At 44.5% G+C, this 24,607-nt stretch overlaps 1 protein-coding gene across 1 annotated transcript; it reads right to left on the reverse strand.

The window, feature by feature from the left end:
* Positions 1 to 1,615: 1,615 nt before the first annotated feature.
* On the reverse strand, positions 1,616 to 24,397 carry CHRNB3 (cholinergic receptor nicotinic beta 3 subunit). The gene is made up of 6 exons (XM_045821550.1): positions 24,283 to 24,397; positions 16,395 to 16,546; positions 15,305 to 15,349; positions 4,581 to 4,690; positions 3,451 to 4,333; positions 1,616 to 1,750 (listed from the first exon to the last, which is right to left on the reverse strand). Exons 1-6 carry the CDS (start codon positions 24,335 to 24,337, stop codon positions 1,616 to 1,618), a joined length of 1,380 nt encoding a protein of 459 aa, XP_045677506.1. The 5' UTR covers positions 24,338 to 24,397.
* Positions 24,398 to 24,607: the final 210 nt, after the last annotated feature.

Below are 24,607 nucleotides of genomic sequence, written 5' to 3' on the forward strand. Positions count from 1 at the left end.
GATCCAGCAATCCCACTTCTGAGTACATCCAAAGGAAACAAAAAATCATTTTCTCAAAGAAATATCTGCTCTCCCATGCTCATTGCAGCATCATGCACAATAGCCAACGTATAGAAACAACTTAAGTGTCTGTCGATGAATGAATGAATAAAGAAAATGTGGCACATAGAAGTATATACACAATGGAATATAATTCAGCCTTTGAACGAAGGAAATCCTTTCATGTGTTACAACACAGATGAACCTGCAGGGCATTTTGCTGAGATAAATTAGACAGAGAAAGACAAATACTGTGTGGTATCATTCAGATGTAGAATCCCCCACTCCAAAAAAAAGAAGTCGAATTCAGAAACAGAGAGTAGGAACATGGTTGCCCCTTCTGCAGGGGAAAGGGAAACAGGGAGACAGTGGAAGGGTACAAATGCTCAGCCAGGAGGTGAACGGGCCGTGAGGACCTGATGTACAACATGGAGACTGTAGCTGATGACACTGTATGGTGTGACGAGAGAACTGACATGTGAGAGAGAGAGAGAAGAAACAGAATGGAAAGCCTAGAGGTTACTGTTGAAACGGATTAGACCCATGCAGGGACTTACAAACAGCATTATCAGAGAATGTTCAGTACAGGTATTTTGATTTTCTAAGAACAGGTAAGGGACATTAATGACTGTCCTTCTGGTAGCAGATGACATCATTTCTACTCTAAGTTATTTTGATAAGACCTTCAAGCAAGTCCCAGTTCATAGCAGCTTCACCGTCTGAAAACCTTTAAAATGTTATGAATAATTCCAAGAGAGTAGGATGTAAATGTCCTCACCCCCCAAAAATTTAAAGAACTTTTTAAAAAAGGAAAGAAAGGAAGAAAAGAAACAGAATGGTAAGCCTGGAATAACACCAGCCTTACAAGTGAAGCTGTTTTTAATAAATGCCATGTTCAGGGAGGACCTTACTTGACCAGTGGCATCTTGGAATTTCCTTAGTTACAATTATGCTGGGCTGGGGGCTGTCATTCCAGTGGAATTCTCCAAATGATTGTGGGCCAGGTCCCCAGTAGGGGGTGTGCAAGAAGGCAACCACCCATTGATGTTTCAACACAGATGTGTTCACCCATGTCACTAGAGATACACATCACATAGCCCTAGGTGCAACTCAGGCAAAACCACCAAGGACAGCAGTAGATACAGGAGACCCAAGTCCTGTCCACACAAACGCCTTCACCCGGAGGCCTCCTTGAACTCTCTGTGGGCCTCAGGCTTGGTTAGGCCTCAGTCCAAGCTTCCTGGGAGCATCAGTCACCTACCAGTATTAGCTCTTGAGCACCCTGGCTTGTGCCCTGGGGCCTGGACATATGAATCCTCCCTGAATGGCTGTGGAAGCCAAGGCGGGGGTCTGTGAAGCTTTTGCTTTACTTAAACCCAACCCACTTCAATGGTGACCTCCAATTTACTGTGGGCAAAACCACCTTTACCAAGGTTCAGTTTCCACGAGGATGACACAGACCCTTCCAATGAGCACGTGCATTTGGGCGCTGTGTATACATGCCAACTGGGTGTCAGTTCTAAGGTGCAGTTTTGTCTCTATGGTAAACGTATTAGATTTCTCTGAAGACTTGCTCCTAGTGGTAACTATGTAGCCACATCTTCAAAGCGGGAGTAAAAATCAGAACGGAGCCTGTCACTGACACTATCAGAAAGAGCCACAGGAAGATGCGGTCCAGAACTTGTGCTACGAATTTCCAGTCTTGGACTACCTGCAAAAGAGAAAGAGACACTTCCATTTACAATGCTGGGCAACCATTCTGAATTAGTTTTAAGGGGCTTAAAAAGAGTAATAATCAGATTTGCAGCCCACCAGTTTTCAAAACACACCTAACACATTGTCCGCAACAAGGGCTTGGCTTCTTCTCCGAAACTTCACTAACAATGTGCCCACATGGAATGGCCTGTGAACAAACACTTTCCTCAACACCGAAGACGTAAAGTAAAAACAACAGATCATTTACGCATTTGTAAACATGACAGATTGAAATGGGGAAAGCCTGATTTCTTTACACAAATAAAAAGCCAGTATCTCTCAGTATGATGCTTCCTGATATTACATTTGAAATGAAACATAAACTCATAAATTAAGAATTTTCCCAGGCCAGCGTCACAAGGCTACTTCTTTTCTCCAACTCCACCTGTGGGTTTCACTGCTACAGCTCCAGGATGATGGATACTGCCCAGGAGAGGGACTGACCAGGAGAGGACAGGAATTCATAAGGCAGAGAGGAGACCAAGTCCCTTTGGAGGAAGAGAAGTTGGGGCAGGGCATGGGGTGGGAGGGAACGGACAACAAGCTGTGAAGGGCAAGGTCGGAGCAGGAAAAACACAGAGGCTGGAGATGTCTGAAGGACAGGCCAGTTCTCATCTTTCATGGGAAAATAAATGTCCTATGTCTACTCTATGGGGATTATGTACCATGTCTCAAGTCACATAGAATATAGGTAGGATCTGAGTCCAGGACTGTTTTGAGTCTGAAATTCACACTCTAGCCACACTCCCCCCCAAATCTGTAAGCTAAATAACTACACCCTTTTCTCTCACCAAAATATTGGTTGAAACACTATATGTCTTCATTAGTTTAAAAATCTGATTCTCTTTCTTTATTTCCAAATACTATGGATAGAAATATCCATCATCCCATATAAAAATGAGAAGTTACCAGAGATCAGAATAGCCTATTGAAAATGTAGAATTATTAGCCCTGGCTGGCATAGCTCAGTGGATTGAGCGCAGGCTGCAAACCAAACTGTTGCAGGTTCGATTCCCAGTCAGGGTACACGCCTGGGTTGCAGGCCACAGCCCCCAGCAACCGCACATTGATGTTTCTCTCTCTCTCTCTCTCTTTCTCCCCTTCCTTCCCTCTCTAAAAAATAAATAAATAAAATCTAAAAAAAAGAAAGTGTAGAATTAAATTATTTTAAATTGAATTAAGCTAGTTCTAAAGAATAGTGCTTAATCTATAGTTGCTTCACTTTTGCTCATTCTGTTTTTATGAACTTCTTTTTTTAAGATTTTATTTATTTATTTAATTCAGAGGGGAAGGGAGAGAGAAAGAGAAGGAGGGAAACATTAATGTGTGGTTGCTTCCTCACACTCCCCCTACTGGGGACCTGGCCCGCAACCCAGTCCTGTGCCCCGACTGGGAATCAAACTGGTGACCTTTTGGTTTGCAAGATGGTACTCAATCCATTGAGCCACACCAGCCAGGGAGTGAACTTCTTCTTAAAAATCCACACCAAAAATATCTAATTTATGTCAGGGCTCATTTTAAATTTCACATGTGTAAAGCAGATAGCCAATAATGTCACATTTAAACAATGACAGCATTTTTATTGTAAATCCAAGTGAAAATACTCATTCTCGCACACCTCAACAACAGCATTATTAAGGACAGCAGTTTACCCACCTGGCTGATAAAATGCTCTTTCTTCACGTGCCTTGAGATGTATCTAATGGAGTCAGCAGCCTTTTCCAAAAAAGCAACCAGAACTTTTTCTTCATCACTGATCTGTTTCTGTTTCCTTTTTTCTAGGACTTTACCTTTCACTACTGGTTTACTCTCCTCTGTATCTGCAAAAGAGTAGCGATCCACGTGGTCCCTCATGCAAAGTAATTTGGGAAGTTTTTGCAGAAATAGCCTTTTAACCCAAGGGGCCATGGGATGGTACGTTGAAGAAGATCTGTGGTGAACGTTAATGACAAACACGGTCACAATAATCGACAGGGTAACGAAAATCATGATGAACAGTAGGTACTCGCCAATGAGAGGAATGACCTTTGACGAAGATGGGATGATCTCTTCAATCACTAAAAGAAACACTGTCAGGGAAACCAGAACAGATGTCGATAGGGAAAGTTTTTCTCCCTCATCAGAGGGTAAATAGAACACGAGAACTGTCAGAAAGGAGAGTCCCAGGCAGGGGATTATCAGGAAGAGGGTGTAGAACAGAGGCAGGCGGCGCAGGACGAAGGAGTAAGTGACGAATGGGTATGTGTACAAACCCTCTCTTCTGTTCCCCTTCGTCCCTTTTGCATTTAGTATTTCCCACTCTCCATTATCAAAGAAGTCTTTTCTGTCGACGTTTTCATCGATCAAAACGAGGTCAACCATGGTACCGTCATAAGTCCAGGACCCGAACTTCATGGAGCAGTTCTGCCGGTCAAATGGGAAAAACGTGACGTCCATGGTGCATGAACTTTTATAACTGGCGGGAGGGGTCCAAACGACAGTTCCGTTGGATTTCACTATGACTTTGGTCATGAGGGAGCCTTCGAAACGTCCATCAGCACTGTAGTAAAAGTAGTTTTATTCAATAGTAAGTTGAACGTATAAGGGTGTTTTTTTAGTTTAGTTTTGCCAACCACTGTACTATTTGCATTTTATTACTTTCTCTCTACAAGGTTAAACAATATCTCAAAAAGAAACAATACTCTTATTACTTGCAGTTGTGCATTTCTCTTATTTATTTTACCAATGTCAGGCTTTTCTATTTCTAGTCCTGATCTGCTAGTGTCCTTTATTTTTGTGATACTTACTTTTCAAAGAGAACTATGTCAGGAAGCCAGAGAGATTCTGATGGGACTTTGATTGAATGAATTCCACCATATTCGTCAGGATTCCAGCATAATTTGTGGTCTGTCCATTCCTGCATAAAATTAGCATACTGTAATTTTATTCTGACCATTCAATGTTTTATACTTTGAGGTCTTTAAGTTTACGTTAATTCACTGACCCAGTGTTTTATTTAAAAAGGGTGAATCCATCTGCTTTAGGTTTTATGACCCTCTCCGTAGCAGTTGGAAGGCTAGGGCTTAAGCCACCCGAGTCTCTGGTCTTGCCCAGGCCCTGTCCTACCTGGGATTTCTAAAATTGCCACATCCACCTCACAAGCAAGAGGCTCAGCAACAAATGACACTAATTCATAATCCATTTTTTCAGCCTATTTTCTCTTTAGAAACAAAAAGCAATGATAGATCTAATTGGTCCATTGATATTTTAATCTCACGATGAAGGGTACAAGAGATTTCAAATGTCACTCAAGAGTCTTGGACAAATATCCACCCACTATGTTAATATGGAACATTCAATGTCTGGTGACTACTCTTGATGACATTATAGCTTTTATCCAATAAAAACAAATATTTTCTAAGAATTTTTTCTAAGTTCTAATCTGAACTTATTTTGGGAGCACCCAATTACAATGTTAAATTATATTTCTAATATTGTTAGCCTCCAGATGCTTCCATATTTTTTCTCATAATAGAATGAAATCATTTAGCATGTTTACAGGGGCCGATGGATCCAGATTAACAGGCCTGGCCATTAATTGATTTGATTATGAAATTTAAGAGGATGATATGTGGATGACACAATTACAATAGAAATGGACTTTCTTAAAAAGATTTTGGATCCCGTATCTCATGAAATCTGACCTGAAAATTAAATTCTTCTCTTCTACTGTCCCTCATGTGGACAGCTGAGTAATGATGTAGGATGATATTAAATGACATTTCAGAAAAATAGAAGGGTATGCCCATTGTGAAGCTTACTGGAGCCCAATGATGCCAACTTTGTTATTAAAAATTCAGGAGTCAGCAGATGGATAACTCGATTGAATGGTAAAATGTTAAAATAAGCATGATGCCTGAAAATAATAGAACTATATATTTTAGATGTGACATTGTCTATTTTAGACAGTATTTGAGGCTCAATCTTTGAAAAACAAATTAAGAAGTTATGAGTCTTTAAGAAGCCACACTCTAAAGAAAAAAAAATGACATGACTATTTACAGACAAACTATGCATATGAAAGCTGACAGTTTAAGAGTCCAAACTAACGAGGTATTTACTGTATTTACTTGGTGCTTATAGGCTTAGCTTTCTTTTTATTTCCTTTTCCTCTGCTCATTTTGCAAAGCAAATATAGTTTCATTCTTATGGATAATTTGTCTCTTGCCAAGGAGACTTTTACCATCAGCAGCAGGTCTGAATTCCAGAAATGTTGAAGGGAACTCAGAGAAGCATTTTTATTGGTTTGTTTCACTTTCACCTCATTTATGGTTTTAAATTTTAGTTACCAAAAAACTTGTTCTTTTTATGTCCAGTTCTATATGCAAACAGTTGTATAATCACTAACACCATGAAGATATCAAAACAGTTCTGTTACCCAATAAATTTCATATTCATAATCAACCCCTTCCATACCCCCAACCCCAGGTGACCACCGGTCTGGTTTCCAATCCTTTAACTTTGCATTTTCTAGAATGTCATATAAATGGAATCATGTAGTAGATAGAGGTTTGACCCTGATTTCTTTTACTTATCATATGGATTTTGGATTCTTCTATGTTATGTCAATAGCTTGTTCATTTTCATTAGTGAATGGTATTCCATTGTATGAATACGCCACAATTTATCCATTCACCAGGTGAAATATTTGGATTCTTTTCAGTTTTTAATGATCATCAATAAAGCCACTATAAGCATTTGGCACAGTGCTTTGGATGAAAAACATTTTTTTCTATCGGGTAAATGCCTAGGAGTGGGATGTTTAACTTAATATGAAACCGCCAAGCTGTTCCCGAGTGGCTGCAGCATTTTGCATTCCCACCAGCAACGTCTGAGGGTTCCAGGTGCTTGGCATCTTCTCCAGTCTTGGTATGGACACATTTTTTATTTTATTTTATTTTTAAAAGATTTTGTTTGTTTATTTTTAGGCAGGAGGGAAGAGAAGGAAAAAGAGAGGGAGAGAAACATCAATGTGTGGTAGCCTCTTGCATGCTCCCCACAGGGGACCTGGCCCACCACCCAAGCTTGTGCCCTGACTGGGAATCGAACTGGTGACCCTTTGGGTCACAGGCTGGTGCTCAATCCACTGAGCCACACCAGCCAAGGCCACATTTTTAATTTTAACTATATTGTAATAGTTGTACAGTGGTATGTCACTATGATTTTTAATATGCATTTGCCTAATGACTAATAATATTGAGCATGTTTTCATATGCTTATCTGCCATTCATATATCTTATTTGGTAAAAGGGCTGTTAAATCTTTGCTGTTTCATTATTATTATTATTATTATTGAAAGAGAGAATGGAAGGGAAGGAGAAAGAGGAGAAGAGAAACATCAGTATGAGAAAGAAACAATGACCAGTTGCCTCTTGTACACGCTCCGACCTGGGACCGAACTCACAGCCTGGCAGGTGCCCTGACTTCGGATGGAACTGGTGAGTTTTCACTTTGGGGGGATGACACCCCACCCACTGAGCCACACCAGTCAGGGCATACATCTTTGCATGGTTTTAAACTGTGTTGTTTTCTTATTACTGAGGGCATTTCTCTCTCCCTTCTTTTTTTGAGTTTTCAAATATATTTTTATTGTACCAAAGAGTCATATTCTACTTAAAAACCCAAGAGGCATTTTTCCAAGCTGTAACCCAAGCTGAGGTGAAGGAGGCTCAGAGGTAACTTTCACTTATTACTCAGTGTGTAGAGTTCTTTATAGATTCTCTATAAAAGCACTCAATTAAATATTTGATTTGCAATATTTCCCCACAGTGTGTGGTTTCGTAATTCTCTTGACATCTTTCACAAGACAGACATTCTAAATTTTGATGCAGTTCATTTTACCAGTTGTATTTTTATGGATTATGTCAGACCTTCAGAAATTTCTGCCTAATCCAAGATCACAGATATTTTCTCCTATGTTTTCTTCTAGAAATTTTACAGTTTTGGAAATTACATTCAGATTGAAGACCCATTTTGAGTTAATTTTTTATTATGGTATGAATATAGGTTGAGTTTCTTATTTTCTTTTCTTCTTTTTTTTTCCATATAGATGTTGAATTGTTCCAGCACATTTTGTTGAAAAGACTGAACATTCTCCATTGAATTACCTTTACACATTTGCCAAAACCAGTTAACCATATATGTACAGAGGTCTACTCATGGGCTCTTTGTTCTGGTTCATGCATCTGTGTGTCTCTCCTTTCCCCAATACCACACTCTCTTCATCATCATCACTTTCTAGTGAGTTTTGAAACCATGTAATGTGAGTCTTCTACCCTATTCTCCTTTTTGAAAGTTGTTTCGGCTATTCTAGTTCCTTTGCTTTTTCAGGTCGTCTCTCCAGTGTTGCCCTCCTGCTGTGGGAGGGTCTGACCCTTCCTTCTGCTCCAGGGGTGGGCCTGCCCCTCAGACCTGCCCACCTTGATCTTCAAGGACCAGATTACAGTCACTAAAATACCATGAGACTCCTGGGGCCGCTGGAAAAGTGGTTTGCTATGCTCCTTCCTGCTGAAGTTGAACATAGGAAGTGCTTCGAGGCTGGAGCTGAAGTAGCCACCGTGTTACCACTACAGGGGCTGGGATGAGATCAGAGTCACCCGGGGCTGTGGAGCCCAGAGGCACCCAGCAGGAACACCAGGCCTTGAGGATATTGCTTGAGCCCCTGGGCCAAGCTGCATGCAAAGCCAGCCCTGTCCTTGGGCTTTTCCGATTGTGGAAGCCAGTGACTTCTATGTATGCGTATGCCAGTTCGGGTTGGCTTTCATGTCGCTTGCTGGAAAGTTCCCAGTTGATCTGGAGGCAATCTGAGCAGACCTTCAGCAAGCAGTACGCTGCAGGCACACAGGCAGTGACCCCAGACAACACACACTCAGGCGTCAGTTGCGCTCTTATGTTCCAGCTCATCTCGGAAAAACAATGGCAGTGAGCACAGCTAATGAGTCAACCCCACACAACCCTTAAGGTTACTGGAAATGAAATTGCCTGCTTCTCGGACCTAGTTTTCTCTCTTCTCCAGCACAGCCAGTCTCCCCCTATGCCCAGTTCTGCCCTGCAAAGGAGAGAGGTGGACGGCTGATATCATGGAGCCCCGGCCTCGGTGCAAATACCAGCCTTGCTTACTGGCCTTACGACAGCAGTGTGCACAGCTGTGTCCAGAGATAACACCAGTATGGTGGTACGTTAGGGGGCTCACAGTCTGGGGGAAGTAATGCATTCCACAAGTATGCCCAGCTTATGTTCGCACAGAACACACCACCACCATACTCCTAGCCAATAAACAAGCAAACTAACAGACAAATAAAAACTGTATACCCGTGGTCCTTGATATGTAGGGGGGCTGGGTGCAGTTCGGGCATAAAGACACTGAACAGCATTGTGGGGAGGGAAGGCAGTGCTGAGGAGCTGACATGTAAGCTGAGACAGGAAGGGTGAGTGTGGGTGGGGGCAGGAAGGTCTGCCAACGGAGGAACAGTGTGTGGGAAGGCAGAAACGGATGTGTGGACGAATGAGGGGTGCGTTTGAATCCTTGAGGAGGATATAAAGAGATCTACAGGAAGCTGACGTTGCGTTCCTGGCCAGTAAAGAAAAAGGGGTCAGGTGGGATTTTGATCAGTGTTGCTTGCTCTGGTGCAGCCAGAAGAGATGGAGCTCGACAGCCCCGAGTCCCACACGCAGACTGTCCTTTGCTAGTCGCACTCCCCTGTGGGGTCGAGAGTGTCACCCCTCACAAGCGTGGTGTCCTTTCTGTAGCCAGACCCGAGGAACCAGAGATGTTGCTCCTGACCATCCCGTCCAGAGGGGCTCGCCACATTTCCACTGGATGTGCGTCCACCAAGATGCTGGCTGAGCCCCCATACCCCAAGCTGACCACGTGTGAGAGTCAGCGAGGTCAGGATGAGGATGCAGAGCCTAACTCCTCTATCTTGTCCTTTAAGAAGCCGTGAGATTTTCTGGGCACCTTCCCGTTGTCTCGGAATCTCTGGGGGCATGTGGACATGAACGTCCTGCCTCTCCCTTTTTAAAGTACGAGATTAGAATAATATCCTGCGTTCGTGCAGCACGTTCCAGCCAGGCCTCTCACAGCCCTTTGCACATACCGGCTCCCCTTTGTGCAGCTCCCGGTGGAGGGCTGGGCTAGTGCAGGAAACGCGGGAGCGCAGGGTGCGTCAGGGCCAAATGTCAAAGTTAATCTGCCACTGAGAAGAAAAGGCAAAGTACTCCAAGTCCAGGTTTCTTAATTCAAAAAAGTACAATTTCAAATCCCTGCCATAAAGTGTCCCTTTAAATGGTCTTTTCTTACATATATTGCCTGAACTATTACTCATAAATGTCTAGCTATTACTACAATTCAGAACAAAATTTCATTTAAACTTAAATCATAATATTTTTACCATGAATAAATTCTTCAAATTACTTTCAGTTTAATACTAAGACAATTAGATAGTAAGAGACAAATATTCCTTGCTGTTGCTTTAATTTGCAGCCTTTGGGATATCCCTGGGAAGTCAAGTTATCTTAAGGTCAGATGAGAAATTCTTAAAACCAAATTAATGCTGAGTCATTGTAATCTTTAAGACAGGAACACGATATACAATATGTCTCATACTCCCATTTAGCTCATGAGCTGTCCGTGCCAAGAGTTGGAATTCGTCATTCAGGATGAGAAAGCCTACAGAGGTGGCACAAGGAAATGACACTTACTGAGTCCCCATCACACGCCAGGTAGCGTGTGAGTCACATTCACACACAAGGTCTCCTCCAAACTCCCAAGGACACCGTGGGCTAGGCATGGCTTCCCTTTGGTAGATGAAGACGCTGAGGGCCAGGGAGGTGGAATGACTGGTCCAAGTTCATGTGACAGGCCTTTTGATGCCCAGCTAACTCTCCTCGATTCTTACTCAGGGCCCCCCCAAGTGAGAAGAACATGCTGGCCTCCCTTGCTAAGGTCAGAGAGAAGCTGTAGGAAGGTGGGAAAACAAGATGGTGAGGTCAGAGATGAATTGTAAGTGCCGCTGCAGGCTGTTCGAGAAAACCGGGCTTTGGGGAGGTCGCCCAGTGCTTGCCAGCAAGCAGGGCTCTCGCTTCCACAGCGGGTCTGTTTCCTGATTCTCTTCAAAGACCAGCCCCAGGGACCTACCCAAGGAGACCTTTGTTGTGTTTGCTGAACTTTTTGTTGACCTAAAACGGGAATCAGCTATTGGAGGAAGAACACCAGTTTAAGATGTTGGCCTTGGCAGACACGCAGGCAGCTTTCTTTTCCTCGGGATCATCCTGGGGAGAGGAGAGCAAACTGCTCTCAGCTGCGGTGCAGCTGACTCACCCGGCATCTCACTGTCCCATCGGTGTTTACGCCCAATGGTGCCTAGCCCAGTGCCCTACACAGTGCCCAGCACATAGTAGGTGCTCGGTAAGTGCTTGCTGAGTGAGTAAATTTGACATCTGTCATCACAGTGATTATTCACATGATACCATCTAGGCAAAGAGTCCATCCTTGGGTCCTTACTGAAAGGTAGGTTTCATTTCCCAGTGCCTTTGAGGGGCTGCCGATGCAGTTTTCCCAGGCCTGAACACCGCAAAGCAGAGTCTGAGCAGCTAAGGCATTAAGTACCTGCTCATGCAGTTTCAGGAGTTGGCTTTAATAATCTATTTATAATTTGTACGGTTTTGATTTCTCTCTGGAAGCACAAAGGAGGAAGACAAATGAATTTGCAAAATAAATCAATAACATAAAAATAGCTCCACATAGAGGACTTTCTTAGGATGTCACTAAGTTTGCGCTTGATAAAGTTCTTGGTTGAGAGGATGGAAGAGGAATGTCTAAATATACCAACGGAGAACTGTGGAAATAGAAGATAAGCCAGAAGAATTAGATAAAAACAAATAAAAGCAAGTGTCTCAGTTTTGTATGCACCATGGGACATGCTTTTGTTCCAAGTAGGTAGAATTTTGTTCTCTCTGTAGGTATAAATTAGGGAGTAGCTTCCAGTGTCTGGGAGGGAAATGAGAAAAGAGGAAGGTGCGATCATTTCTATCCTATTTTGGCCGAGCTATGAAGGGTAACTGGAAAGAGCTTCCCAGAGGTTTGCTTCGGTGTGACAGCTGTGGAGAGTCTTGTTACTGGGAATGCTATTCAGGTGATTCACAACTTCTTCACATTTTTCAGCTTGCACACGTCTATTGATTGTGCAAGAGCCAGTTTGAGTATTTCCTCCCCTTGGAAGCTCTCCCTGCTTTTCTCCCTGTCTCATTTCCATTTTTGTAACAACATAGTACCTTATGTACACGTTCTTTGTAGTGTTTATAGTTATTTTTTAACTCAACACTATCTTCTCCATTTAAAGGCAGGGCTGTGTTTCACTCTTTGTATATCCAGGATCTAGCAGAGTGCCTGGCACCTAGTAGGCTCTCAATACACCCTGTGGGATGAACGGAAGATGCTGTGAGCCCTTTCTTCATTCTCTCTTCAGTGCCTTCCTGGACCAGCTCCATGAGATGCCAGGGAGGCTGAGGAATCAAAGCCTTTGAAGACCTAGACTAGGAACTACACAGGGACAGCTCTGTGAGAACGGGGCACCTCCCATCAGCTCCTCCAGTCTGAGGGACGGCACAATTTCTTCACAGAACCTGAACTGCACTTAACAGTGTGGAGCCTCGGACAAGTCCCTTCGGTTCTTCAAACCTCAAGCGTTTTCTCATCCGCAAAGTGGGAGCCATACGTTATAAGGTAACTGTGAGAATTAATGGAGTTCATTCTCACGAGGACTCGGAATAGTGCCTGAGCACTTAGCACTCAATAAACATTAGGTATTATTGTCATTAGCAGCTCTGCAACTGAGACCCATGTAAAACACCAATTATTGTATTTTCAACATTGATTGTATTGTGCTTTTATCATCTATTTTCTTTTATCTTTCATCTTTCTTTTTTACCCTTAAAAAGATTTTTCTAAAACCCATAATATAACATCGTGGCAGAGTTCAAATGCCTCCTATTCCATGCAGCCTTCCCTGCCTGCCACTCATGCCATAGAACTCACCTTTTTTTTTTTTTTTGCTACTGTATCACTGTGCTGTAACATGGCACTTATTGAATGATACCTATTGTGACATTCCATTCCAAATGCAGTCTGTGAGTGGGACAGCTCAGATAACATTCTCTGCAGGTCTACAGAATGCTGAGCTGTTCTCCTACTTTGACTCCTCCTATGATTCAGAAACAGGTCTTGATGTTTAGTACAAAGGCTGGGTGTGGCAGAGAAGCTCAAACCAGGGAAACCCAGGTTCCCGCCAGATGAGTTCCTGGACTCTTCTGTCTCTGTAAATGGGGACGACGATACCTGCTTCGCTAATCCAGAGTGACGAGTGACGAGTGACGGAGAAATGTAAATAAGAGAGACAACAACCCTTTGCAGATGAAATGCGACCCCAGTCTATTATTCTCACCAGTTCTATGAAGTGGGGGCCCGAGTCAGCAGGCTGGTTTTTCCAGGTATCACATGGCCCCACGCCTACAGATTTCTCTTGCTCCATTTTGGGTGTTGGGGATCTTTGGACTTTTATTCTGTCTTCACCTGGAGGCACTCACCAGGCCACTCTGAGCCCAGTGGCATAACTTTGCTGGGAGTCATTCCCAGAACTTTCCTCAAGGCCTGAGGAGCTCGTGGCTTCTTCCCTTCATGTCTAATCTTGTTCTCTTTGGCTGAAATGCTTTCTTGTTTTCAAAATTTCAAGGAAGCGAAAAGCACCTGCTACCTTAATATTACAGAACAAGGGTCCCTGGGCCATGTTTTATGTGAGAGAATAATCTCAAGGAGCAGATGGAGAAGGAGGTGTGTGTGAAGCAGCAAAAGTTTGTTATTTTATTTTTCTGACTTCTTCAACCTATTTACATGTTAACAGAAACTTTTTTCTTCTCTCCCCTGCAGGCTCAAATACAGGACTTCTTATTGATTTTTATTAACTTAAGATTCCTCCATATTTCACAGCTTCTAAAGTGCAAAAGTAAGATAAGTGACTGAGGAATGAGATAGTTATATAGAAAAATATGATTATTTAAATTGTATTTTTATATCTATATTCTCAGTTAATTATTTTCTCCTGAGCATTTTTATTTACAAGTAAAATACTATGCAAATCTATTTCATAACTTGCTAACATAGCTACCAAGTAAAGCATAGGAGAAATTGAAAGTAGTAAATGTTATAACAGTCCTCTAACTCTGATAAAAGTTTAGTGACACTAAATGAAGCCTATGGAACCTCCTCATAGCTTGTATCCATTGCACTTTATAAACAACTAGCAGAAAGAACTAAACAATGTCTACTAAACCGGGATAGATAACTAACTTACTTCAATTTAAAGAAATGAAAAATATTACATAAGTGTGTTAAAATCAAGTGAGATATTTAAGACAGCCCCACCAGGAACATTTTGAATCTATGGGAGATTAGGCAGTATCTGGACATTCATTAAAAAACTAGAAAGTGCTGCCTGGCCGGGCGGCTCAGAGGACTGAAGCACCGTCCCATGCGGGTCTGAGTCCCCGGCGGGGCGCATACCAGAGGCAGCCAATGGCCGATGCTGCTCTCTCACATCAACGCCCCTCTCTCTGTCCCTCTCTCCCCCCTTCCCTCTCTCTAAAATCAGTAAACATATGCTTGGATGAGGATTAAAAAGAAAATAAAAAAGCAAGCAATTGCCACCAAAAACAGAAACAAAAATAAACAATTAAACCAACCTTCTCTCCTCCTATCAAGGTAGTGTCGATATTTCCTCCTTTCATATCATATATGCAAAACTGGGTTTTGAAAGGTAATGATTTCCTGACAACTCTAGACCTAGCTCCTCCCAACAGATGCTTCTGTTTTAGGAAACAGGTGGTAGTCGAGCTAAAAGCAATCAGCTAAGGGGAGAGCTAAAGACTATTGGAAACACGCTCTTTGTTGTATCAGAAAACCGTATACTCATTATCTCATTTGGGTTTCACTTTGCTATGAAGTGGACAGTGGGCAGCCTTCTGTCCTCTCCTATTCTCTCTCTCTAGGGAGCAACAAGACAGGTTGGGGGAGATTTCCCACGGAGGACCAGTGGAGCACGGGGGAAGTCAACGTCGCTGATTTTCTCATCCAGTTGCAGCACCTTCGATGGGGCAGAGCTGCAACCTGGAGCTTTCACCCCTTTCCTCCAAGCAGCGCGGAGAGCCACGCCCATGCCTCCCTGCGCATCGCCGGCCTGCTGATGCGGACGGACAGTGTTGCAGGAGCCACAACAGAGGGAGGCGCGCCCAGCAGGGTCCAGGCCTGCTCTCTGACTCTGGCCAAGGAAAACAAAAAACTGATAGACTCAACCACTCCCAGATATCTCCCCGAGGAACCTGAAATGCTCTTTAAAATAATTGCTTCTTAAGTGGGAGCCTTTCTAAATAGAATGGAAGTGGTTGGTTTGGCAGACACGATCCTGGGACTGACATTTACCTGTTTGAGCCACACATTTGTTGTCATCAGCTGGTTCTTTTCATCCTAAGAAAACAATAATTAAAAAGACGCAAATTCAGTTTAGGTGAAGTTCATCTTGGGTTTTGGGGGGTCAGAAAGAGCTCTGAGTCTTACCTTTGAGGAGATCAAAGCGTAAAGGATTCCCGACTTAAGGACAGTTGGGATGTTAAATGGCACAGGATCTTAAAAATGTTATGCATAGTTTGCTTAAAATGTAGAATAATTAAAGCAAGTAGCAGTTCATTGTGGTGATGTTTATAGATAATTGCATAACCCAGAAAGCACTTTCAGGGTGCCAAGTAGAATTAAATATTAGCTAAATTAGAGATGGGCTTTGCATAATTTTCTGGGAGGAACGGACCTAGGGGCACCGAGTCAGCTGAGGTGCGAGAGTGTGTGCGCATGTGTGGCGGGGTGGGGGATTTGGGTGACACAGGAGGATTGTTCTGGGACTGTGGAGACACCGCAAGATGATTTTGCAGAACCTAGGCTGCTTGCAGTTCACTGATCTTCCAGGATCGCAATTGTGGCTTAACAAGTTTAGCAAGAAAATCAGCAGAGAACGCTGAAGTAGGGGCGAGTCAGGGACAGGTATGCCGGCACTCCCGGAGAACTGAGTGGTTGCCCAGGCAATCGCTCCAGTGCTGTCTTCATCTCTCTGCCCTCTCTGCACGCAGATGCCCCTGCCCGCCCTCCACAGCTGGGAGGACACTGGATCTGCTCCGGGCTCAGTTCTCCCTCCTCTCCAGTCCTCGCTCGCTCCTCACCCTGGGTGCCCTCCCTGGATACAGCACACTGCCGGGGCAACGCCCGCCCTAGCAACCAATACCCGGCCCCAAGCTGCAGAAATGTCCCACACTAATAGTGTTGCAATGAAAGTGTAGTCTGTGACCTTTCGTTCATTCCTCAGGTCATTTCACTGGCTTCTTGGGGCGGGTTTTCTCTCACAGTAAGTTACATTTAAAGTTGAAATGTCAGACATGGGGAAAGAAAACAACATAAAATCTCAGACTCACAAACAGGTTAAGGAATGCATGTTCTTTTTAGGTTAGTGCCAAGAATTACTCACCACATCTACGAGCTGAGATATTTTCAATCCAAAGTATACTTTTATCGTGTCGTTAGAATTTAACACAGGGCGAACCCATTTCTGATAGCCGTGGAATAAATGTCTGAGGAGCGCGTCTTCGTTTTCGGCTATGGAACTGGATTCTGCAGGGGCTGCAAGAGTTGCAAAGGACCCCGAATTAATGGGAGAGGCACCGTGACCGCTTTTGCATCTGGTGGCCTGAACCGTCCTATATTTCTCCACAGCCTGCCTCATTCAGCAAGGCAGTTTTGCGGGTAGCAGGGTTCTCTTTAACCATCCTTCAAGCCCACGACACACCACTAGAAATAGTCTGTACACGCTTACCCAGAACTTCACTCTCATGGGATCTTCACATCACGAGGTCGACGCCTTGGCCCCAGATCATCTACAGTCACCCCCGTACTCTCTACCTCCTGTCTCACCCCCTCGCACACACGGCTCTCTCCATGCGCCACTTGCCGCCGCTGCACCCTGTCTGGCCCCTTCGTGTCCCTTGTCCTACTTTGCTGTGTGCACGGACGGTGGGGCCGAAGTAGATTTGCAGTTGTGAGAATGCAAAACGCAGAGTTTATCTGTGTATTATCATTTGTTCCTTGGCGTGTTACTTTTCCGTATGGACAACCGCAAGCCTCCTTTGCAGTTGTATCGGTCATGGTCTGTCCTTGAGCTCCAGGAGGGCAGGTACAAATCCATTTCCTTCGATAATCCTTTTCCAGCACCTCGAACAGTGCCTGGCCCACAGCAAGTGCTCATTTTATATCTATTTAGTGAATGAGCCACTGCAGGGTATATGTGTCAGGACCCTTTCCAGCCATTCAGCGCCTATTGGAGAAACACCTGGCCTGTGTCCTGTGCTGTTCTCTTGCCTTCCTCCAGAGGGAGTCCTCCCCCACGGGGACCTTCCCTCAGGGAGACAGTCCGTCATCCACAACCAGGCTCGACACTCTTCTCTGCCCTTAAATGTTCAAGAGTCTATGAAACACCCTAATTTCAAGGTTTAATCCTCCAGTTGAAGAAACAGTTAGGGAAGGCAGTCTGGAGGTACGTTTTGTTTTATTCAGTGCTTTGCTATCAAATTTAAAACATGAAAACTCTTTGTCGTCGTTTTACATACAGGCCCTCTCTTCGTGTATTCAGTGTCCTAGAGCAATGCGCCCTGCACGGAGTGCTTCACCAGAGAACACCCCTTTTCCCTGAACTGAGAGACACACATGATGAACAGCAATCACGTGTAAGACACCCCTCAAGTTTACCCGATCAAACCCTAAAAGCCTAAGTAGGAAGAAAAGCACACACACACACACACACACACACACACACACACACACACACTGTGTGTGCACGAGCCCGTCACTTTGCCAAGGGAGCAGTCATTCGAAATGAACACACAGCATTCCTCAGAGTGAACAGGGTCTCGGGGAAGAGAGGCTTTGCACTCTGTCTGCCTCCACAGTTTTCCCTTTCCCTTTAGAAAGTGTATTAAAATGCAAATGAGTGATAGAGATGCAATGGTGCATTTGCGCTTATTTATTAAAAAAGCTAACCATTCTCCAGCTTTGATGCTTCACACTCTCAGCACACAGAGCTGCATTAAGGAGCAGGTCAGCTGGGCGGCTGCCAGGGCAGCACTCGGTAATGGCCCTAAAACCTTACTGGAATTGGAGGGGGAGGGAGGGCAGAGGCAGTCACTTGTTCAGGCTGAACTTCAAGAGTTTCCCTACCCTTCATACCATCTTAACTTCCTTCAGAATACATTGCAGCAGTGACTGCTTCCCACCGTCTCTACTGGCGCCACCCTAATCACGAACTCCATCGTCTCACTCTTGGATCCGTGTTCTGCTTCCTAACCTCTCCCACTCTCACTCCCTGCACAGTCCACTTCCTGCCCAGCACCTAGAGCCATTTCTCGTGTGCATCTGTGCAGTCCCAGCTTCCAGGAGTGCCAGAGCCCTGACCTTCCCCGAGAGCTCTCGTGCCCCAGTTTGGCCCCGTGAGTACGAATTACATAAGTCCTTCTCTCACAACAGATGGAGACACTACAGGGAGGCTGAGATTCCAAATAATGTCTGAACAAGACACACACACACCCTTCGCTCGCACAACCCTGAGCCTTTATAATTCAGGGCACGTGAGAGGGATCCTGGAAGAGCAGAGATTGTACCTGGGAACTCCCTTTCCTGGCAGGAGAACGTTACTGTCATTTTGAAGGGAGGTGGAATCACATGTTGGGGGGGGGGACTTCTAAAATGAGGACCTTGACCTCCCCAGCATTGCCACTACCCCAGCCATCTCCTCTGTGAGGATAGTTGGATCCAAAGGGAAATAAACAGATCTGCTCTTCTGGGGACCTGTGTACGTTTGATCCATGTTGCCAATGTCTGAGGGTGAGTTTCTGTCTGCACCAAGGAAGAAAAAGCATAACTCTGCACTGGCTGTTATGGGCTGAATGTTTGTGTCCCTTCAAGTTCATATGTTGAAAACCTGACCCCTATTGTGATGTATTTGGAGACAAGGCCCATAAAGGGGTCATTAAAGCTAAATGAGGTCGTCAGGGTGGGGCCCTAATCAAGCAGGATTGGTGTCCCCAGGAGAAGAGGAAGAGAGACCAGGGATCTCTCTCCACGCGAGCACCGAGGAACAACCATGTGAGGACACAGCCAGAAGGCAGCTGTTTATAAGCCAGAAGGAGAGTTCTCACCCAAAACTGAATTTCCTGGCCCCTTGGTCATGGATTTCTAGCCTCCAGAACTGTGAGAAAATAAATTTGTTAAGCCACCAGTCTATAGTATAATATCTTTTTTTTAAGATTTCATTTATTTATTTTTAGAGAGGGAAGGGAGGGAGAAAGAGAGAGAGAGAGAGAAACATCAATGTGCGGTTGCTGGGGGCCGTGGCCTGCAACCCAGGAATGTGCCCTGACTGGGAATCGAACCTGTGATGCTTTGGTTCACAGCCCGCGCTCAATCCACTGAGCTACGCCAGCCAGGGCTGTATAATATCTTTTTAAACCCTCACCCGGGAACATTTTTTTTTCATTGTGTTTAGAGAAAGAGGAAGGGAGAGAGCGAGAGACGTCCTTTGGTTGCCTTCTTGTATGTGCTGCGACTGGGGATCACACCCTCAACCTGGGCATGTGCCCTGACTGGGAATCAAACCCATGACCTTTTAATCTACAAGACAATACTAGAATCAACAGAGCCACATTGGCCCTGGCTGTAGCATAGTATTTTGATATGACAGCCCAAACTGACTCCTACAAATCTGCAGCTACCAAAACAGATGAAAGAGAGACAGACAGACAGAGAGAGAGAGAGAGAAATTGGAGGGAAGGAAGGAAGGAAGGAAGGAAGGAAGGAAAAAGCCAAAGGTTCAGTGCTTTTGCCTAGTATCTTCAAGCTTCCTGAAACTTCTCAGAATAGAAGCTGAAGTGATCTATGTTACTGGAGCAGACACAGAGCATAGCCCTGGGAATGTTTTTGGTTTGTCCTTTCTGTGAAACAGGAAATCATGAGGAAGGGCAAGTGCTTCTGCCGTTGATGCTTTGAGGCCAGGGCCTCGACAGATGTGTGATGACGTTCGGTGGATGAACAGAGGAAAGAGCGAAGGCACAAAGGCCATAACGGTGCCTTCTGAGCACAGGGGATGGAGGCGGGTGACCCCTGCCCCCAGCGCCAGAGAGCGCAGAATGTCAGAAGCGCTCACGATTACTGGAACGGGTGGTGTCCGAGCTAAGGAACAAACGGACTCCTGAAAAGCTGTGTGTCAGCCAAATTTTTGCAAACAGATTTATATTTTAAGTTAATTGACAAGAGCAATATTTTAAGATAAATTGACAAAGTTAAGAAACTTCTCTTGGAAGGTGAGGACCACCTTTCACCCCAAAGTCAGCTTCCTGACATGTAGGGGTAAAAGGGCATTTGTGTTTATAAATAATTTCAGCGTTAATTAAACAAGATGAAAAAGCAAAATGAGAAAGCAAAGATGAAAAAGCTGGAGAGGACATCTAGGACGACCTAAGCCCCTCATTTACAGGTGCACGATGAGGAAGTGACTTGCCCAGGGCCACCCAGTTCAGTTAGTAAGGGGGGTGTGGTCTTCTGACTCCCAAGGTGACAGTCTGTCCACCCGCCCACGAGATTCTCTGGGTCCTGAGGAGACAACAGGCTCTTCCCTCCACTCTAGTCTCCTTACTGCCACATAACAACTATTCCGACAACTCACTTCTGCAAACATGTGTTCATTGTTACTGCTATTTCTGTTGTTGTTAGCATTGTATTTTCCAAAATACTGTACTGTTGTTTGCAGTAATCTATTGCCAGAAGAATAATATTCCAAAACTGGGGCGCAGATAATCCGTCTTTGGTCTTACGGAGACGCTCAACACTGGTGACTGTGTCCTCTGACCCAACTCGAATCTCCCTCTGCCGCAGCTGGCACCGGGCACACTGCTTTCCCCGGGGACCCCTAGTATGGGCACCTCTCTCTGCGATCGCCCTTCCTGGAGGTGGGCACCCAATGCTTAGCAGTGCTGGAGAATTCCTGTTTCAGATTTGACCGTGGTCTTCCCACCTGTCCTCACTTTGAGCCCTGCTTTGCACACTCCCCTCCCCCAAACACACACACTTAGTCTAATGCACATCTTCGGAGGGTGTGAGCTGCCTGTTAAGGATTTTCACCACGTCTTTTGGTCAAAAAGGGCATGTTGCTTATCCCCTAAACCCCGGTTTCTCCCCTTTCTCTTTTCCTCTCCCTCTCTCTGCTTAACCTTTGTCTCATTTTTCTTTCTTAAAATATTTCCTTTGGTACCAGACAAGCAACTCCACGGGGGTTGGGGGAGGCAAGAAGGGGGAGAACCAGAGAGAGAGAGAGCCCTGCACGCGAGTCAGACTCGGACTCGCACAGAGAGGAGCGCCCTCCCTGCGTCTCGCTGGGGAAGTGCTCCAGGAGGGCACGCTGCTTTTGGCTCGCGATGCTGAGTCTGTTGCCAGACTTGTCGCTCCTTAGACCGAGAATCCAACAAATATTTATTTAACATTGAGAGGCACTGGGTTCAGATTCAGAGACATGAATTCTAGTCCCAAATCCAACCGGTGTGATCTTAAGCAAAACATTTAACCTCACCCAGTGAACATACAGAGTGGATGGTTGGTACGGGCCCGGCAACCCACAGGTCCTGTGCTTCTGGGATGTCTATGTTCTCGAAACAGCCACACAACGTCTCCTGCTAACGTCAAAGAGCTGCTGCTCCAGGGGCCCAGAAGACAGCCAAAGTCTGAGTGCACCACTGGCGGGGCACAGACCCGCACTCCTGGCTGCTGTTTAGGGTGACAGAGGAGGCATCAGGGGAAGGTGACTGGGGCCGAGCTGTCAGGGACGGTTCCGGACTCACTCCCAGTGAGGACGGCCGGGCTCTCAACCCCAGGAAGCCAAATCGGGGAGATTTTTTGGGATGAGTCTCCCAGGGGCAGCTTCGGACAAAGACATTTTTCTTTGGAACCTGTGGGTTGGCCTTGTGGACTCTATTCTCCACAGCCCGCTTCCTTCCCCTTCTTCAGGCTCTGCTCGGGGACACTGCTCTCTCTCTGCTCACCCCCATGTCAGTCAGCGCCCACCTCCCCCGGCAGTTTGGCAAACTCACTTCCAACGACGGGTAAGGCTTAATGGACGAAACTGCCCATGATTATTGATGGTGTTATCGAATACCATACGTGTATTGAATAAACAACAAACCACTGTTTATTCTCAGCTGGGAGAGTAAAGAAACAATTTAGGAATTTCAAACCTCAGCAAGGACATCTGGGAGAGGCGTATTTTTTTGTTTTGATGCCTTTTGGTATATTTGGTTTTGTTTTCCATTATCGCCACCTTGTCCAAAAAAAATCGCCCCACAGACATGGTAGCCTTTTCTGTCAACACATAGAGCTAGCCTGCAGAGTGAAATCAAATAATAAATATTTCATGGATTCTTGCTAGCTGGAGAGGTTATTAGAGTGGTTTTGTTCTATTCCCTCTTGCCTCCCACATTCTAGAACCATTCCTGGGATACAGGAGATCCTCCACAAATACTCACTGAATGAATAAACACACATCCTCACATGGTAAGAGTGATGGGAAAACAGGTGAGATATAGTGCCCTATTTCTGAGAGAAGACACAAGCACACAGAGCATCATTTAGCAATATAAGAAGCGTCACATGGCCACACACCATTATCTTTTTCACCAAAGTCAGCAATGTAAAAATGAGGAGTTGCCCCTTGTCATTTGTGTGACAAAAAGAAACTATGTCTTCACAATGATGGTCAAGCTAAAGAACTTAAGGAAAAGTGGTACAGATCTAAACATAGAAATGGACTCCAGTGGACCTAGAAACGTTCACTCATGCGAGAGTCACTGGGGTTCTTGCATAGGTTTGTTACAGATCTGTGACTGGTGTACACAGGTCAGGACACGCTCCCGAATGCTTGCAGCCCGTGCTGTGGAGAGTGAGCCCCAGGTTCTCCCCAAAATCTATTTGTGTAACTGTTACTATGCACAGAGGAGGATGCATGGGCGAACCCAGAGGGTTTATGCTAACTACCCTTGCTAACCAGTGAGATGATTTCCCAGGAAAAAGGATGATAAGAATCAATCTTTTCATAGTAAATAGAATACTCTAGTAAGTTAAAACAAAAACAAACAAACAAAAAAACAACAACCCACTATGAGATGCATGTACACTAATTGTATGCTAATACACAGAGGATGGTTATTATTTTTATGATTGGCAAATAGCATTTAAGACTTTGCAGAGACCAAATTTAGTGACATTTGAAAGTGGGCTTGAGGCTGCCTGCACTTGGGAATTTCTGAGTTCCCGGTGTGAGGAGAGGCTGTGGTTTTGATGACAGGACAATGTCCGTCTGTATGAGCCTCACTGCCCGGTGACTTTGAAATCGAGCGCTTATTTCAGAACATGGGCAAACCTGTCTCGGGACCTCTGGTTCTCCATCCGAAAACTGCAATAATCAAATGTGGCCAAAACACTAGTAACAAATGAATACAAATTACTAGCGGGATGACACTGTTTTCTCACCATCAGGCTCTCCAGGCTCGAACTGGTTTCCGGTGCAGTGGGAAGAGCCTTCTGTTCTTAAGTTACATGCAAAGTGAAATGGTTTCAAAACCCAGAAAACTGGCAGGTGCAAATGACCACTTTCTCCTAAGTTTTCAGTTTTCTTCCTCTTTCCTTTTTTCTTTTCTCTCTCCCTCTCTCTCTTTTCTTCTCTCTTCTTCAATGTTTCCTCTTTCTTTATTAGGAATTTCTCTATTTTCAGGAGGATGATAGTCACAGAAAAATCACACATGTTCTTAGGCATTTGAAATATATTTTTGTCTAATTGTGATGTAGAAACATACCAAATACACCTACATACACACATTTATTAAAGTGCATATATATAAGCCTATGAGATAGATTGGACAAAAGTATCTATGGGCACATAAGATGATTACCAGTAGATACAATATAAAAATGCTGATCTAATAAGTTTCTGTGCCAAATATTTTAACAATTCTCTGAGTAACATTTAGTGCATTTGGTAACATTTTTCCTGCTTTTATGTCTTCCTACTAAACTAATAATGCTTCAGAAAGAATAACACAATAAATGACAAAAGCAGAAACATTATGAAATTCATAGTTATGATTTCTTTAGCAATATACAGATTTTATGGAATTAGCTATCAAAGCCACCTTCTAAAGGTTATCCTAAAGATGCCCATGCATTACATTCTGTAATTCTAAGCATTTTCGATGTCATAGTTTCACCTGCCTTGCTTCATTAACTCTGCAAGCATGAAGTTCTAATTCAATTTAACTTGGGCTTACCTGAGGAGGTGACACTGAGGGCGATGAGCACCAGGATAAAACCTGCCCGTGTCATGATGTCAGTTGAAGAAGGAAGATTTCTTGTTAACCACAGAGTATTTCCATCAGAAAAGGGGGTTTGCGAGGAAGAGGCAGCGGTTCAGAGTGTGACGTGCCACCTGCGGGGAAGGAGACGCCGGAAGTGGGTAAAACAGTCTCCCAACACCTCGCATCATCCGCGTGATCTTTCCTGAAGTGCACTTCATTGATTTCCAGCCAGCTGTCAGGTCGCGTCAGGCTGAGACATATCCCTGGGTCCTAACTCCGGACTTATTAATTTACTCTC

Source organism: Phyllostomus hastatus, unplaced genomic scaffold (assembly GCF_019186645.2).
Source record: "Phyllostomus hastatus isolate PE091 unplaced genomic scaffold, TTU_PhHast_1.1 phas_scaffold_46, whole genome shotgun sequence".
Classification (NCBI taxonomy): Eukaryota; Metazoa; Chordata; class Mammalia; order Chiroptera; family Phyllostomidae; genus Phyllostomus; species Phyllostomus hastatus.

Bases quoted from the DNA above. Each gene is read 5' to 3' on its own strand.
- CHRNB3 (XM_045821550.1), bottom strand. From the start codon at position 24,337: ATGACACGGGCAGGTTTTATCCTGGTGCTCATCGCCCTCAGTGTCACC. The intron at 4,334-4,580 runs GTAAGTATCACA...CTTTTACTACAG, and splicing joins GACATAGTTCTCTTTGAAAA to TGCTGATGGACGTTTCGAAG. The intron at 1,751-3,450 runs GTGGGTAAACTG...TCTCTTTTGCAG, and splicing joins AAGAGCATTTTATCAGCCAG to GTAGTCCAAGACTGGAAATT.